Source organism: Dromiciops gliroides, chromosome 4 (genome assembly GCF_019393635.1).
Source record: "Dromiciops gliroides isolate mDroGli1 chromosome 4, mDroGli1.pri, whole genome shotgun sequence".
In the NCBI taxonomy this organism is placed as follows: domain Eukaryota; kingdom Metazoa; phylum Chordata; class Mammalia; order Microbiotheria; family Microbiotheriidae; genus Dromiciops; species Dromiciops gliroides.
The window spans coordinates 71,441,426-71,457,140 of NC_057864.1; the positions used below are offsets into that span (position 1 = coordinate 71,441,426).

Below are 15,715 nucleotides of genomic sequence, written 5' to 3' on the forward strand. Positions count from 1 at the left end.
ATATGTCCAGGCCTGTTATGTATTTATTTCTCTCCAGGCTGCACTTCAGACCTTTTCTACCTTATCCCAATCTCACAGTTCCTCACCCTTAATTTATCATCATCCTCTATTAGAATGTAAGTTCCTTAAAGGTAGGGATTGTCTTTCTTTTTGGTTGTATTTGTATTCCCAGGGCATAGCACAGTGTCTGGTGCTTAATAAGCATTTAATAAAGGCTTGTTCACTGACTGGCCTGGCACGAACCCTGGAAATATTGGTAATTTTGGGCTGTGGAAATTCTAGTGGTTAGTTTATTGCCTTGGCCACTGTGTCAAAATTATGCATACAATTATGAGAAATAAGTGTAGGGATGCAGGCTTTCCCTACTTGAAACCATTTTGGATAATCAATTTGACTTTTACGACAGTGGGGAGCACATTATGCACCTTTGTGGTTTGGTACCATAAGAAGGCAAGCTATATTGGAACAAATTAAAAATACCAGTACCCCAATTGTTGGAAATGCTTTATTTGCTGATGATCTCCTAAAACACATCATCAGAAATTCACATGAAATGGGCTGAAAATATGAGTAGAGATGCACTACATGAAGTCTTTTCTGATCACTGCCTTATATTTATTTGTATATATTCTTTTTTTGTTTGTTTGTTTTACGGGGCAATGAGGGTTAAGTGATTTGCCCAGGGTCACACAGTGTCTGAGGTCGGATTTGAACTCAGGTCCTCCTGAATCCAGGGCTGGTACTTTATCCACTGCAACACCGTAGCTACTCCCTGTATATATTCTTTTCATATTTATTTTGTATATACTTATATATTGTATATATTGTATTTGTTTTCTACATTAGAACATAAACTCCTATGTTTTCATTCTTGGTTTTATGGGGTTTTAAAAAATGTTTATTTTTACTTGCATTCATAATCTTTCCCTCCCAGTGTATTATTGTTGTTCAGTCGTTTTTCAGTAGTGTCCAACTCTTTTGGACCTCATTTGGAGTTTTCTTAGCAAACATACTGGAGTGATTTGCCAGTTCCTTCTCCACTTCATTTTGCAGATGAAGAAACTGAGGCAAAAAGGGTTAAGTGACTTGTCTAGGGATACACAGCTAGTGCCAGAGGCCAGATTTGAACTGAAGAAGATCAGTCTTCCTAACTCTACACTGCCACTCTGTGTAGTGCTCCATCTAGCTGCCCCCCTTCCAAATGCATATTTCTCAATTGAAAAATATTTTAGGGGGCAGCTAGGTGGCACAGTGGATAAAGCACTGACCTGGGATTCAGGAAGACCTATGTTCAAATCTGGCCTCAGACACTTGATACTTACTAGCTGTGTGACCCTGGGCAAGTCACTTAACCCTCATGGCCCCTCAACAACCCCTTCCCCCCCAATTTTTTTTTAAAAGAATGAAAAACAAAGCCATCATTTTAAATGATCATACCCCTGCACAACTACACCCCTACATTGGTCACATCTATAAATATTTGTCTCTCAGCACTCATCATTTCAGTGGTATATTTCATTTTCAAACTTCTTACTTATAGTTTATTGCTTCATTAAGATGAGTTCTATAGCATTTCAGTGTTGCTTTTCTCATTGAATAATTTTTTCTCTTAGTTCATTTCATAAGGTTATATCCTCAATTTCCTCTGAAACTGTCCATTTAGTCATTTCTTATGGCTTAATAATATTCCATTACATTCATATGCTCAAATTGTTTAACCATTCCTCAAGAGGACAGCCCCTTAATTTGCAATATTTTGCTATTCTGAAAAGAGCTGCTATAATTTTTTTTATTTAAAAATTTTTTTAACATCTAGATCCTTTTCTGCTTTTTTGAGTTCCTTGGTGTATAGGTTTGGTGGTGATACAGCTGGGTCAAAGTTTATAGACAGTTTAGTAACTTTGGTGGTATAGATCAGAATTGCTTTTCAGAAGAGCTGGAGGGACCACAGGGAGCAAGAGTGTTTGCAGAACAGCATGACTATGGACCCTGGCCATGGCTTAGAGGTGGAGAGGAGTGCCCAAGGTTGGGTCCCAGGACTAAGTTCAGAAAATAATAGTAAGAAGAACCTGAGGCTTGGGGTATCATTCCCCATACCTCAGGACTAAAATCTAATTATAACAATAAACTGCTAAAAATAAAAAAAATCCAATAAGAATGAGTAATCGAAAGAGAAAGAACCCAGCCATAGATAGCTACTATTGGTATAGAGAAGATCTGGGTTCATATTTAGAGGATGATAGTGGAGCTAAAAACAGTCCTTTCTCATTGAGAAATGTCAAATGGTCACAAGCCCGAAAAGAGTTCTTGGAAGAACTTACAAAGGACTTTTAAAATCAATTAAGAGAGATCAAGGAAAAATGAGGAAAAAACAGGATCAATCCAAGAAAATCAAGAAAATTGTGAAAAGAAAGTCAGCCAACTGGAAAAAGAGAATCAAAAACTTAAGGAAGAAACTAATTCCTTGAAAACTAGAACTGGACATGGGGAAGCTAATTACTTCCCCTCCCCCCCCAAAGTGACTTGCCCAGGGTCACACAGCTAGTAAATGTCAAGTGTCTGAGGTCAGATCTGAACACAGGTACTCCTGAATCCAGGACCGGTGCTCTATCCACTGTGCCACCTAGGTGCCCCCAAAGCTAATTACATTATAAGACACTAAGAAATAATAAAACAAAATCAAAAGAATGAAAAAAATAGAAGAGAATGTAAAATATCTTAGAAAAACAACTGATCTGGAGAGCAGATTGAGGTGAGGGAATATAACAATAGTCAGACTACCTAAAAGTTAAGGTTAAAAAAAAAGAATCTTGATATACAATATTACAGGAAATTATTAAAGAAAATGCCTTGAAGTTCTAGAACAAAAAGGGATAGCAGAATTAAAAAAAAAAAATCTACTGATTACCTGAAAGAGATCGTAGTAGGAAAACTTAGAGGAATATCATAGACAAGTTTCAAAGTTCCCAGGTTAAAGCGAAAATATTGCAAGCAACAAGGAAAAAACAATTTAAATATTGAGGAGCTGCAGTCAGGATTTCACAAGACCTAGCAACTTCTACACTGAAGTGCCATAGGTCTTGGAATACTATATTTCATAGAGTAAGAGAGCTGGGGTTAAGACCAGAGTTAACATACTCAGCAAAGTTAAGTATGATCCTGAAAGGAAAAAAAGTATATTTAACAAATTGAAAGGCTTTCAGATATTTGTGACAAAAAAGATCAGAACATAGTGGAAAATCTGACATAAAAGATCCAGGTGAAATACAAGGTAAACATTAAAGACTAGTTATAAAAGACTTAATGTGGTTATATTGTTTACTTCTTGTATGCGAAAATAGAACTCTTATGTTCTGCTATGTACATTAAAAGGGTTTTTTTTTTTCTTTTCTCATTTTGTATTTAAGTATAAAGTGAATAAAAAGGTTTTTTAAAAGAAATAGGGTCTGGCTTTTGTGAAAAGCCAGCATTTATTGATATAAGATTTTTATTATTTACACTGTTAACATTTATATTTGTGGTCTTCCTTATATTGAACCAACCCTGCCTTCCTGGTATAAATCCTAACTTCTCATAGTATATACAAATTCAAATATAGTGTTGTAACCTATTTGATAATATTTTATTTTAAATTTGTATGTTATTGTTCATTGGCCTTTTTGGGGGTGGCGTGGGGGTGGGGTGGGGCAGTGAGGGTTAAATGACTTGCCCAGGGTCACACAGCTAATAAGTGTCAAGTGTCTGAGGCTGGATTTGAACTCAGGTCCTCCGGAATCCAGGGCTGGTGCTTTATCCACTGCGCCAACCTAACTGCCCCCTATTGGCCATATTGATCTATAGTTTTTTCTCTGCTTAGTTTCTCCCTTGTTTAGATATTAAGACCATATTTATAGCATAGAGGATTGGAAGAGAAACTTCTTTTCTGTATTTCAACAGTATATGTAGTGTTGTATTTATTGATTTTTTTTGAATGTTTGATAGAATTTACTTGTGTGAGATTAAAATTGGATATTAGATCATAAATCTCCCCTACTTAACTTTTCCCTTAATTTATCTCCCATACTAGTAAATGGAAGAAGCTTCTGGTTTCCTAGATAGAGCCTTTATTGTATGGTAGTCACAAGGTGATGTTGATTAGAAGGATGGGAAAATAGAAATACAATACAAATCGTCTTAAGTCTAGGCTTAGTCTATATTCCTTATAAAAACTCACCAAACCGAAAAGGCCACCTTTGGAGAGAGAGAGGCTGTCTGTGCCGCACCATCAGGAGTCCCGCCAAGCAGGCAAAAAGGCCTACTCCCGTTCTCTCCACCCCGGAAGTCAAAAACCCGGCAGGCAGTCTGACATGCGCAGCAGGCGGACTGTTCATCTCCTCCCCAAAAGGGTGGTCCTTGAAAAACTGGCGTCTTTCAGTTATCCTAACCGACTTAAAAACTTTCATATTTTACCACATTTCCCCCCTTTGCTTCCTCAAGAAACGGAATATTTCCTTGATGGAACAGTAAAAAGAATATAATAACTTTTGCTGACTAATAATATGCGAACAACAATACAGAAAAGGAAGAGAGGAAAGTTTTGTCCAGAGGGGCGATTTTTTTTTTCCTCATGAACCGACGCTTTGACATTAGTCTTGCAAAGGGAGAGCCTCTGCAGAGAGTACATGTTACATATATATTATAACAGAAAGGAGATAGTAAAAGCTAATAAAGCAAAACAGTTCATATAAAGTCTCTGAGTTCTCTTGTCTTCTTGAAGTGGTAAGATGTCATCAGGAGGAAACTGGATTCTGGTCTCTGGTCTGGATTCTGGACTCTGGACTCTGGTCTGGATTCTGGACTCTGGACTCTGGTCTGGAAAGCTGGATTATCTTCTTTAACTGTTTGAATTGCTGTATTTTTAAAACCTTAGCATAGCATTGTCAATGATCAAATTAATAAATTCCATTACATTCCCTTCTTTATATCCTTAGACTTCCAATAGAGGGTTGAGGTAGTTTTGCAATCAGTAACACTTTTTACCACCATGTGTCTGGATCAAAGTCAAATTTAGTATGTGTTTATGACACCTGAAAATGTTATGGAAAGGTTATCATACCATATCTCATGGTTCCGAGACAGCCAGTGATTGTGCTAGGCCACAGGTAGTGAGATAAAAAGATAAGTAAGTTCAGTTAAATTTGTTGCACATATATTCTCTCCAGGGCCTGCATCAGAGTTCACAGCAAGTTAGTCTCTGAAATGATAAGTTTCCATACTTCCGAAATCTCATTAATTTCACCAAAGACAGTATGATGGTAAAAATGTGTGCTATGCTGCATAACTGAGAACATATTAGTGATATATACAATAATTCCAAACCATACCCAGAGTATAATGACATATAAATAATAAACGAATGTAAATAGCTGATTATATTAGACATTGTTACATAATCTTCTTTTAGACATTATTACATAATCTTCTTTTAGCAAGTAGACCACATCATCTTATACATGAATTCTCTAGTATAACAGTAGCAGATACTTAAAGTGGTGATTAATTCATCAAAAAGAAATAAGACTTCAATTAGCAAGATTCAATATTCAATAGCATATACTTAAAATGCCTTTGAAAAGTCACTTAGTTTACAAAATCGGGTTTTTAAAGAAAAGCAAAAGAAACAAAAGTAAAAAAAAAAAAAACAAAGCAAAACCAAAAACCAAAAATAAAAGGCAAAAGATTCGCTAAGCACCCTTTTGTGCTCTTAAAGAACTTAAAGGTGTGGTGAATTCCAGGTCTTTTCAGTGCCTTTCAAAAGTCAAAACAAAACAAAAAACAAAAAGGATTAAAAAAAAAAATAGGTATAGGGTAGGGAAAGGGTGGGAGAAATTGAGGTGGGCCAGAAAACTAGGCCATGTGCTTCAGTGCTTTTGCCTGTGGAAGGAAATGCTTGTTAAATTTTAAGGTATTTAAGCTGCTAGAGTTTGGGGTATGCCACATTGTTTTAACTGGTTCCCCAATTCTCTGCATGCCAAAGTGGCAGGGGTTTCTGAATTGTCATTGATCTTTCTAATGCTGTCATAATGTTCTTTATGGTAGAAAATGTGGAGTTCTCTAGCATCAGTTTTGTCTGTGCCACTGATTTTCAATAAAGGCTGATTTAATTGATGAACCTCAACATTCAGCTGATGCTGCTTAGCAAATGCTACAATTGTATCATTTCCTCCCCACTTTCCAAATTTCTTTAATTCATCAACATATTCTTCAAAAGGGGAGTCATTTACTCTAAAAGACTCAAACTCTTGTCTATGGTTAATCATATAAGAAGCAGCTTCTTGTCTGTGTCTGAGATGATTTCTATAGTGACCTTCTAGCTGGTCTGCTAAAGCCCTAAAAAGGCAATTTCCATCTCCTGATACTTTACGAAGACTGAGTCCCAAAGCATTTAACTGATCAGTGGGATTATTAAATGGGAACTGCCTGTTTCCTCTGAACTCTCTTTGCTCTTTAACAGTTGCTATCGTTAGGGTTTTTACCTCTTTAGCGTCTACCTCAGGTCTATCTGAAATCTCTTCACGTATGAATGGTGCAGGCTTTATATGAGAGCAATGAATCCATGAGTCTTTTTCACCAATTTTAATGGCAGTAGGAGTTGTCAATAATACCTGAAAAGGTCCTTCCCAGGCAGGTTGAGTTCCACTGGTTCTCTGAAAATTCTTTACATATATTTTATCTCCTGGGTTGAAGTTATGCAATGAAAAGTCTAATGGTCCTGCCTGGACCACAGCTCCTGCCTCATGGAGTTCATGTAGCCTGGTCTGTAATTCCTGTATATAGGAGGCAACAGAAGTATCACCTCCCACCAGTGATGTATAAACTGGGGAAAAAGTTTTAGCTTGGATAGGAGGGTGACCAAAAAGCATTTCATAAGGAGATATATGAAGTTCTCCTCTTGGTCTACTTCGTAGATAGAATAATGCCAATGGTAGAACATCAGGCCATTTCAAATGGGTTTCAGTACATAATTTGCCAATCATACTCTCAAGCTCTTTATTCATACGTTCGACTTGGCCTGAACTTTGTGGATGGTAGGGCGTGTGGAATTTTGGAGTCACTCCCAAGAAAGAGTAGATTTGGGATAAAATGGAATCAGTGAAATGTGTGCCTTTGTCAGAATCAATGCGGGCTGGTGGGCCAAAACGAGGTACTATCTCTTTAAGAAGAATTTTGGCAACAAAGGCAGCTGTGGCTCGGGGGGCTGGGAAAGGCCTCCACCCACCGAGTGAGCTGATCAACTATAACAAGGCAAAATTTATAATGTCCTGCTTTTGGCATAGTAATATAATCAATTTGTAAGTGTTCAAAAGGTGTATATGCTAGAGGACGCCCTCCATAAGCTTTGGCCTTAAAAGCATACTGATTATAAGACTGACATGTGGAACAGCCCGAGCAGATTCGAGATGCTGTATTAGTCACACCTGGTGCTATCCAGGTTCTCTTAATAGAGTCTACAATGCCTTGTGTACCAAAATGGCCTTTTCTGTGAACAGAGAGGCATACCTGGTGGTAGAATTTCCGGGGAAGAAATGGCTTACCTTCCGGAGACACCCAGATGCCATTGATCTGTTTCGCCTTAAATTTCTTTTTCCACTTTTCTACTTCAGAATTGTCATAGGTTAGGTTGGAAGGAATATCCTCAGAAGGTGAAAGGTTAAATACATGTTCAGGAGCTTCTAATGCAGCAAGCTTGGCTGCAGAATCGGCTCGTGCATTTCCCTTTGAAACAGGATCACTATTCCCTGTGTGGGCAGGGCAATGTACAACGGCTAGGGAAGAAGGCAGTTTCAGGGCATCTAAGAGGTCCTTGATAAGGTCCCCATTGGCAATAGCCTTGCCCGAGGATGTTAGAAAGCCTCGTTGACGCCAAATCATACCAATAAAGTGGCATATGCCAAAGCCATATTTCGAGTCAGTAAAAATGGTGGCACTCTTATCTTTGGCTATATTACAGGCCTGTGTAAGAGCCACAAGTTCAGCAGCCTGTGCACTAAAATGGGAAGGCAGAGAAGCTGCCCAGAGGGTGTCATAATCAGAAACTACAGCAGCTCCAGTAAAACGGGTTCCCTCTCTCATAAATGAGGAACCATCTGTATAGAGAACAAGATCAGGATTTTCTAAAGGTGTATCAAAAAGATCGTCACGGGGTTTTTCAGCCATATCAACTAAAGAAGCACAGTCGTGCAACGGTTCCCCTGAGAATGGTAAGTTAGGGAGTAGTGTTGCTGGATTAAGAACTGTGCACCCCGGAAGTCAAAAACCCGGCAGGCAGTCTGACATGCGCAGCAGGCGGACTGTTCATCTCCTCCCCAAAAGGGTGGTCCTTGAAAAACTGGCGTCTTTCAGTTATCCTAACCGACTGTTAAAAACTTTCATATTTTACCACACTTGTAAACTCATCTGGTCCTGGAATTTTTTTTTTTCTTTGAGGTTCATTCATGATTTGTTCAACTCCTTTTTCTAATATTGGGTTATTTAAAAATAGCCTATTTTTAAGTTATTATTTTTGTTAATATATAATTGGACAAAATAATTTCTGTTAATTTCTTTCTAGTTTCGAGTTCTTTTTCATTTTTGAAGTTAATTTGTTTTGTCTTTAAAAATTAGATTGATATTTATCTTTTTTTGTTTTCTAAAACAAGTAGCTCCTAGTTTTATTTATTAATTCTCATTTTTTTATTATCTCTTTAATTTTCAAAATATATACTTCATTGCTTAGTTGGGATATTTTGTTGTTTAAATTTATTTCATTTGCATACCCAGCTCATTGATTCCATCTCTGTTTCTTTTTGAAAGCATGCAGAGATAAGTTTTATCCTCAGATCTGTTTTAGCTGCATCTCTTAGACCTGTTTTAGCTGCATCCTATAAGTTTTGATAGATTCAATTTTCTGTAATGAAAGTTTCTCTTTCTAAAATTTTTTCTTTGACCCACCAGTTCTTTAGAATGTTTAGTTTCCAACTATTTTTTAATTCATTCAGGGCCTTCTACTGAAAATAACTTTTATTGTATTGTTATCATTAAGCATTATGCTTAATATTAATGGTTTTCTACATTTGGGAAGTGCCACGAGGTCTTTGTACCACAGTAAATGATCAGTATTTGTAATTGTACCACATCCAGCTAAGTATGTAAATTCTTTTTATTCCCTTTAGTAATCACCAGGAATCTCTCATCTCTAATTTTTCTAAACTTCTTTTCAGGTCCATAACTTTCTTCTTTAGTTTTAGTTAGGCTTATCTAGGTCTGAAAAGGGTACATTAAGGTCACCTACTATTGTAGTTTTAATATCTTTTTTTCCTTCAGTTTGAATAACTTTGTTAGTATTTAGATATTATCTGATTAGATATGTACATATTAAGTGGCTATAGTGATTTATTTATGGCACCTTTAAACATAATGTAATTTCCTTGCTTTTATCCTTTTTATTATATTGACTATAACCTTTTTTGAAATCATGATTGCTATCTCTGCTTTTTTAATTCAGCTGAAGATAGTAGATTTTGTCCCAACATTTGAATTCTATATTAATATTTGTGTTTCAGGTTTATTTCTTGTATGTTGTTGGACTGTTTTCTGATCCTTATTTTTTCTCTTCTGTTTTTATAGGTGCATTCTTTCCACTCACGTTCCATGGTATAGTTATTAAATGTGTATTTCCCTCTATCCTGTACTTTTCTCTTTTATCGCTCCTAGCCTACTCATTGCAAGTAAGAAGATGGTTAAAGACAGGGAATCTTCCTAACAGTAGGCATCTGTGAATGAAAACCAAGTTTGTGGGTAGCTACAATTATACCTTATTATTCCAATTGCTCGTAGTATTTGGTGTTTTCCTTGGTTTGTTTATCTCATCAGCTTCAGTTTCTCAGTTGGGGGAGCCTAGTTGGTTCAAGTTTAACTGAACAGTACAGGTTCTTGGACAGGACTTTCCTGGTCTGGGTATGGTGGTCAAGGCGAGGCTCTTTCTTCAAGAGATTCCAGGACTGCTATAATGCTTTGTTTTGCCTGTGGGCTTCCCTCTTGACACAGGGCTATGGGACCTTCCCCTGTTTTAGACTGCCTGGGGTCCTTTTCCCCTGTTGCTATTCTCCAGGACTACTGCCACTAGGATCTGGGTTGCCTGACTGGCCTTTACTTTAGATTCTTTTCTCATGCCACTTGTTTTGGGTTGCTAGTGCCACACCAGGCACCTCTGGAATCTTCCCAGAGCTGCTTTCTTGCACTAGGCTCTTGAAAGCCAAAGGCTTTAGGGATCTCATATTGTTCTTTTCCTATGTCTTTTTGTCTGTCACTGTGCTTAGTGCCATTAGTGCCCAATTGGACCCCATCCAGAGTTCTCTTAGCTATTCTGTACTCTGCTTTCCACCTTCACTGATTTGTCCATTTCAGGGTTTCTGCAGGATTTCTGAGGTTGGTGGATCCCTGTGCTGGATGGAGGAGTCCACAACTAATTCTTTTTATTTATTTCTAGACTAGTAAACTTATAATCCCCACGGGGTGTTTAGAGATGTTCTAGGCCACTCTGTGTTCTGGAATGCTTGTGTAAAAGGGAAGGGAAGAAAATAAAACATTTATTAAGCTCCTACTATATTCCAGGCACTATAATATTCTCTTGTTTCAGTTTGAATTGCAAAAATTCAGCATTTTGCCAAAAAAAAAAAAAATCAGCATTTACTGTTATGGTAAAAGCATGTAACTGAACAGAATATTTAATATGAGGTAATAGCATCTCATTACTTCCCCATGTTTGACTCCCTGGTCAGGGGCCTAATCAATTAGAGTCAGTCAGTATTAAGCACCTAGCATGTATCTTAAATTGTGCTAGATATCAGAGATACATGTACAAAGAATGAACCAATCCTTGCTTACAGTGAACATAGGAAGTACAGTGGATAGATTGCTGGACTTGAAATCAAGAAAACGTGCATTAAAATCCATCCTCTCACACTTAGTATCCGTGTGACCCTACACAAATCACTTTGTTTTCTTCAATTCCTTCATCTCAAAAATGGGAATAATAATAGCACCGATATTCCAGGGTTGTTCTAAGGATCAAATGAGATAACAATTGTAAAGCACTTTGTAAACCATTAAATGCCATGTAAATCCTATCTGTTAGAGCTATTATATTCTAATGGGAAAGACAACTACATGTAAAAATATGAAAGGAATAAATTTATATGCATATTTAAATTAGTAGCTGAAAACCGCATCAAGACTATATAGAGAGTAGTTAAATACAGTGTGTTTTGAGAGTGTCACTGGCAGTTGGGGAGGTCAGCAAAGGCTTCATGCAGAAGATAGTGCTTAATCTGTATCTTGAAGGGAGAGAGGGGTTCTATGAGGTAGAATAATGGGCAGGGAGTGCATTTGAGGCATGAGAAATGTGTACGGTGAGTGCATGCAAATGCAGTATCACATGGGAGGACAGAGAGAAGGCCATTTGGGTTAGATTGAATAAAGTCCAGTCAGGCTAGAATGATAGTTTGGGGCCATGTTGTCTAGGACTTTAAAATGTAAGCAGAGGAGTTTGTATTTTATCCTAGAAACAATAGGAATCCACTATAATTGGGAAGTCATGTGATAAGATCTGCTCTTAGAGTTATTTTGGCAATAACGTATAATAATAATAGCACCTACTATGTGCTAGATATTTGCTAAGTACTTTCTAAATATTGTGTCACTTGATCCTCAAAATAACCCTGGAAGATTGGGCTATTATTATCCCCCTCACAGTTGGGGAAATTGAGACAAACAGATTAAGTCTAGTCAAGGAGACCAATTAAGAAATCATTACAATAATACAGATAAGACATAATGTGGACCTGAACTAAGGTGCTAGTTGTGTGAGTAAAGAAGAAGAGTTAGAATGTGAGAGATGTTGTGAAGGTAGAAACACCAAGATTTGGTAACTGATTGGATATGTAAGATCTGGAAAGTGTTCAGATTACAAACCTGAGTCACTAAAAGGATAGTAGTGCCTTCGCCAGAAATAGGGAAGTTTGGAAGAGAGGTTATGTACAAAGCTAATGAGTAAAGTTTTAGACAAGTTAAAGATGATTCTGAGACATCCCGTTTAAATTTTATATTTACTACATTTCCTAAGTTCTGAATTAGTTTTCATGGTAACTGTGAATTGATAGCTTTTTAATAGTATTTCTATTATTTTTTTAGATGTCTTAGATTTTATTTTCTCTTTTGCTATATATTTGCTACAGTTGTTCAGTGAATCAGAACTTTTTTTTTTGCTTTAATTTAAAAGTTAATTTCTTTGCTTCCTCTTCTGACGTATCTTGTTGAATATCAACAAAAAACATAGCTTGGAGGTAGATGGAATCACAGGATTCATCTAGTCCAACCCTGTTATTTTACAGATGAATTTAAAACATTTTCCATATTCTCAATAAAAACTCTATCCATGTTAAGGTGAGAAAACGGAAGCCCATAGAGATTAAAATGCCTTACTCAAGAGCACATAGGTAGTACATAGTTGAACTGGGATTTGAACTAAGATCTCCAACTTCACATCTTACCACTAGATTTCAAATTGGGTAGGATGTTGGACTTATATGACTTTAAAGTTCTCTTTGCACTCTCTGCTTCTGTGATGAAATAATTTTATATTTGTTTATATCCTTTTTAATATATTATCATTGAATTTTGTTTTTGTTTTAGTGAGGCAATTGGGGTTAAATGACTTGCCCAGGGTCACACAGCTAGTAAGTGTTAAGTGTCTGAGGTCGGATTTGAACTCAGGTACTCCTGACTCCAGGGCCGGTGCTCTATCCACTGCACCACCTAGCTGCCCCCATTGAATTTTAATTATTTATTGTCCTAGTATTTTCCAAATTCAGCCTGCAACTATATCCTAATTCCTATATAATAGGCATCTTAACTTGGAGAAAACGATTTGTTTCTTCATTCATATCATTTAATCATACAGTGGGAATCAGGAATGCACCTTAAAAGATTATCTTGAGGGGCGGCTAGGTGGCACAGTGGAGGACCTGAGTTCAAATCTGGCCTCAGACACTTAACATACTTAGTAGCTGTGTGATCCTGGGCAAATCACTTAACCCCAGTTGCCTCACCAAAATTAAAAAACAAAAGATTATCTTGAGTAATTTTGCAGTTTTGTAGATGAGGAAACTTTGGCTTAGAGACAGATAATAAATGTGTTGTAAAGCCAGTCTTTTGACTCCTTTTAAAAACAAAGCAAATCATATCTCAAATTTACTGTCAACAACACATTTTTTGCAGTACCTAATTGTTCAATATTTTCAAAACTTTGTCAGTTTTATTTTGCTCCTTGGTTTCTATCATAACTATATTGGCTATGTATTAAGTTGGCTCTGGTATTTGCTTTTATATTGACAGAAAAGTAGCAGTTCCGAATCATTAAGTGACAAAGGCTCTGAACTAAAGAAGAGTTTTGATGCTGTGGTATTCGATGTTCTTAAGGTTACACCAGAAGAATATGCGGTAAGCAATGGGTTGGCAGCTTTTTTCTTAAAACCATTTCTTGGTAATGAGTTGTTTCCATAGACAAGTTAGGGATTGAAGTGTAAAGAAAGTAGGAACTTTGGAGCAACTAACAGGACAGATGATCAGTCATTAATAGCTTGTGGCATTTTGCTGTGTATCTTTATTGTAAAACTTTTTTTCCTCAATCTCATTTTTATATTTTATATTTTCTTTATTTCTCTACCACCTCTACCACCCTGCCAGCCAATTCCTTATAAAAAAGAATTCTTTAAAAGTCAGTCTACAAAGCAGTCCATAAAAATCAAGCACATCAGCTAAGTATGACAGTGTTTTATCCTGTACCCATAGCTCTCCACCTCTGCAAAAAGAAGAGGGGGCATTTTTTTCAGAAATGGAGACTAATTACTTATTCATCAATCCTGGCCACATTAGGTGAATTTTGCCAAGAATTAGGCCTGCTCTTGAAGGGTAGAAAAAGGAGAGAGAGAGAGAGAGAGAGAGAGAGAAAATATGAGTGTGCTGGCCTTAGAATAAAAAAAAATTAAGTTCAAATCCTGTCATAGATAATATCTGTGCAAACCCTGGGCAAGTCATTTTAACCTCTCTCCACCTTGGTTTTCCCTATCTGCAAAATTAGGATAATAATAGCCCCTACTTCACAGGGTTGTTATGAAGATCAAATTAGATTTTATATTTAATATGAATATCAGGTATAATTATATTTGGAGTCAGAGGACATGGTCTAAATCATGGCTTAACCTCTTAATTATGTATGACTAATTGGAAGGGAAGGTGTGAGGAGCAGAGAAAGGCCCCACTTCCAAGAATGTTATACTCCATTTCCCTTTGACCCCAAACTAACACTACTTTTTGATCAGTGGCCAAGCCTTTGTGGTGGAAAGACCATGATGCTCAAGACAAATACTGGGGAAAAGCTTATATTGTATCATGGGTCTTTGTGAAAATTGGTAGTTACTGTTATCATAAGAGGGGAAAAAAACCCTACTGGCTTCATATGTGCTACCTGTATTATAGTTGTATCACCTACCCTTTTATACTTGAGCACCCAGAAAATCAGTAACAACTTTGAGGCACTCTTAAGGTCAGCAGTCACTTAAAACCATGGCTCATAGCCCAACCCTAACAACCTCATCCTACCCCCCACCCCCCAAGCCCTTCCACATACAACATTTACTTTAATCAGCCAGATGTGATACAGTAGTCCAAAATAAAAGACATTGGACAAAAACAGGAAGGGAGTAAGGAAAGGAGGATGGACGGATGGATGGATAAGTGACTAGCTCAGGGTCAATCAGCTAATAAGTGTTTGAGGCCTGATTTGAGCGTAGGTGTCTTTCTTAGCTCTGCATGAACAGTAATAAACTATTGATGGAGCTATGAATTGATTCAGCCATTCTCACTTGAATACCTATTTCTTACAGTGTAACAGAGAATAGAAACACAGACAAGCAAAATATCTTTGAAAGCAACCAATTGAATTTTGTATTTACTTAAAAGAAGCAAGTTTTTCTAAACTTACCAAACAAAATGAACATTTCTGTGTGCAAATTAGAAAAGCAGTTCCATGTGCAGCCATTGTTTTCCTCTTCTATTTTGTATATTGAAATGCTCATTTTGTTTGGTGTCACTTTTGGAATTTAAAAACAATACATGAGATCCATAGAAACTGTCAGGTAAGAGATAATTAAGGTAGGAGCAGAGGAAGAAGAGGAGAATAGTAGGAATAGGCAATTCCTTCCTTAAAGGGTAATATGGCAGCCATTTATCAATCTGATAACAACACCTAAGAGGTCTGTTGTCCTTGGGGGCCAGGTATAACAGAGAAATATAGGATATAAATGAAGGGAGAAACAGAGGTAATTTTGTCAATGGAATATACTACAGACCTCTTGCCCAGAAACAGAGAATATGTGATGGGAATAGGCAATATGTCACACAAGCCTTTCACAGAGGCCTGAAGGTATACTAAGGATGATATCCAGAAATCTGCTGGTGCCATCTTTGTCTACCAAAAACAGAACAGCTGACAACTTCTTGGCTTGCCTTAGTGAAAATATCACGCATCAAAAGGTAGAAAAGCCAAGAAGGGAGAATTCTGTTTTGTATCTTATTATCACTAACAGGAAGGACCTAGTTCCCAGTGTGCAAATGATGGGAACTTTGGGTGAAAGCA

The 15,715-nt window shown here is 37.0% G+C and overlaps 1 protein-coding gene across 1 annotated transcript in view; it reads left to right on the top strand.

The window, feature by feature from the left end:
• The window catches only part of RALGPS2 (Ral GEF with PH domain and SH3 binding motif 2), a 240,984-nt gene that overhangs the window by 86,555 nt on the left and 138,714 nt on the right, over positions 1-15,715 (top strand). Inside the window, 1 exon segment of the mRNA XM_044001135.1 lies at positions 13,414-13,518. Coding sequence (XP_043857070.1) covers positions 13,414-13,518 — 105 coding nt within the window.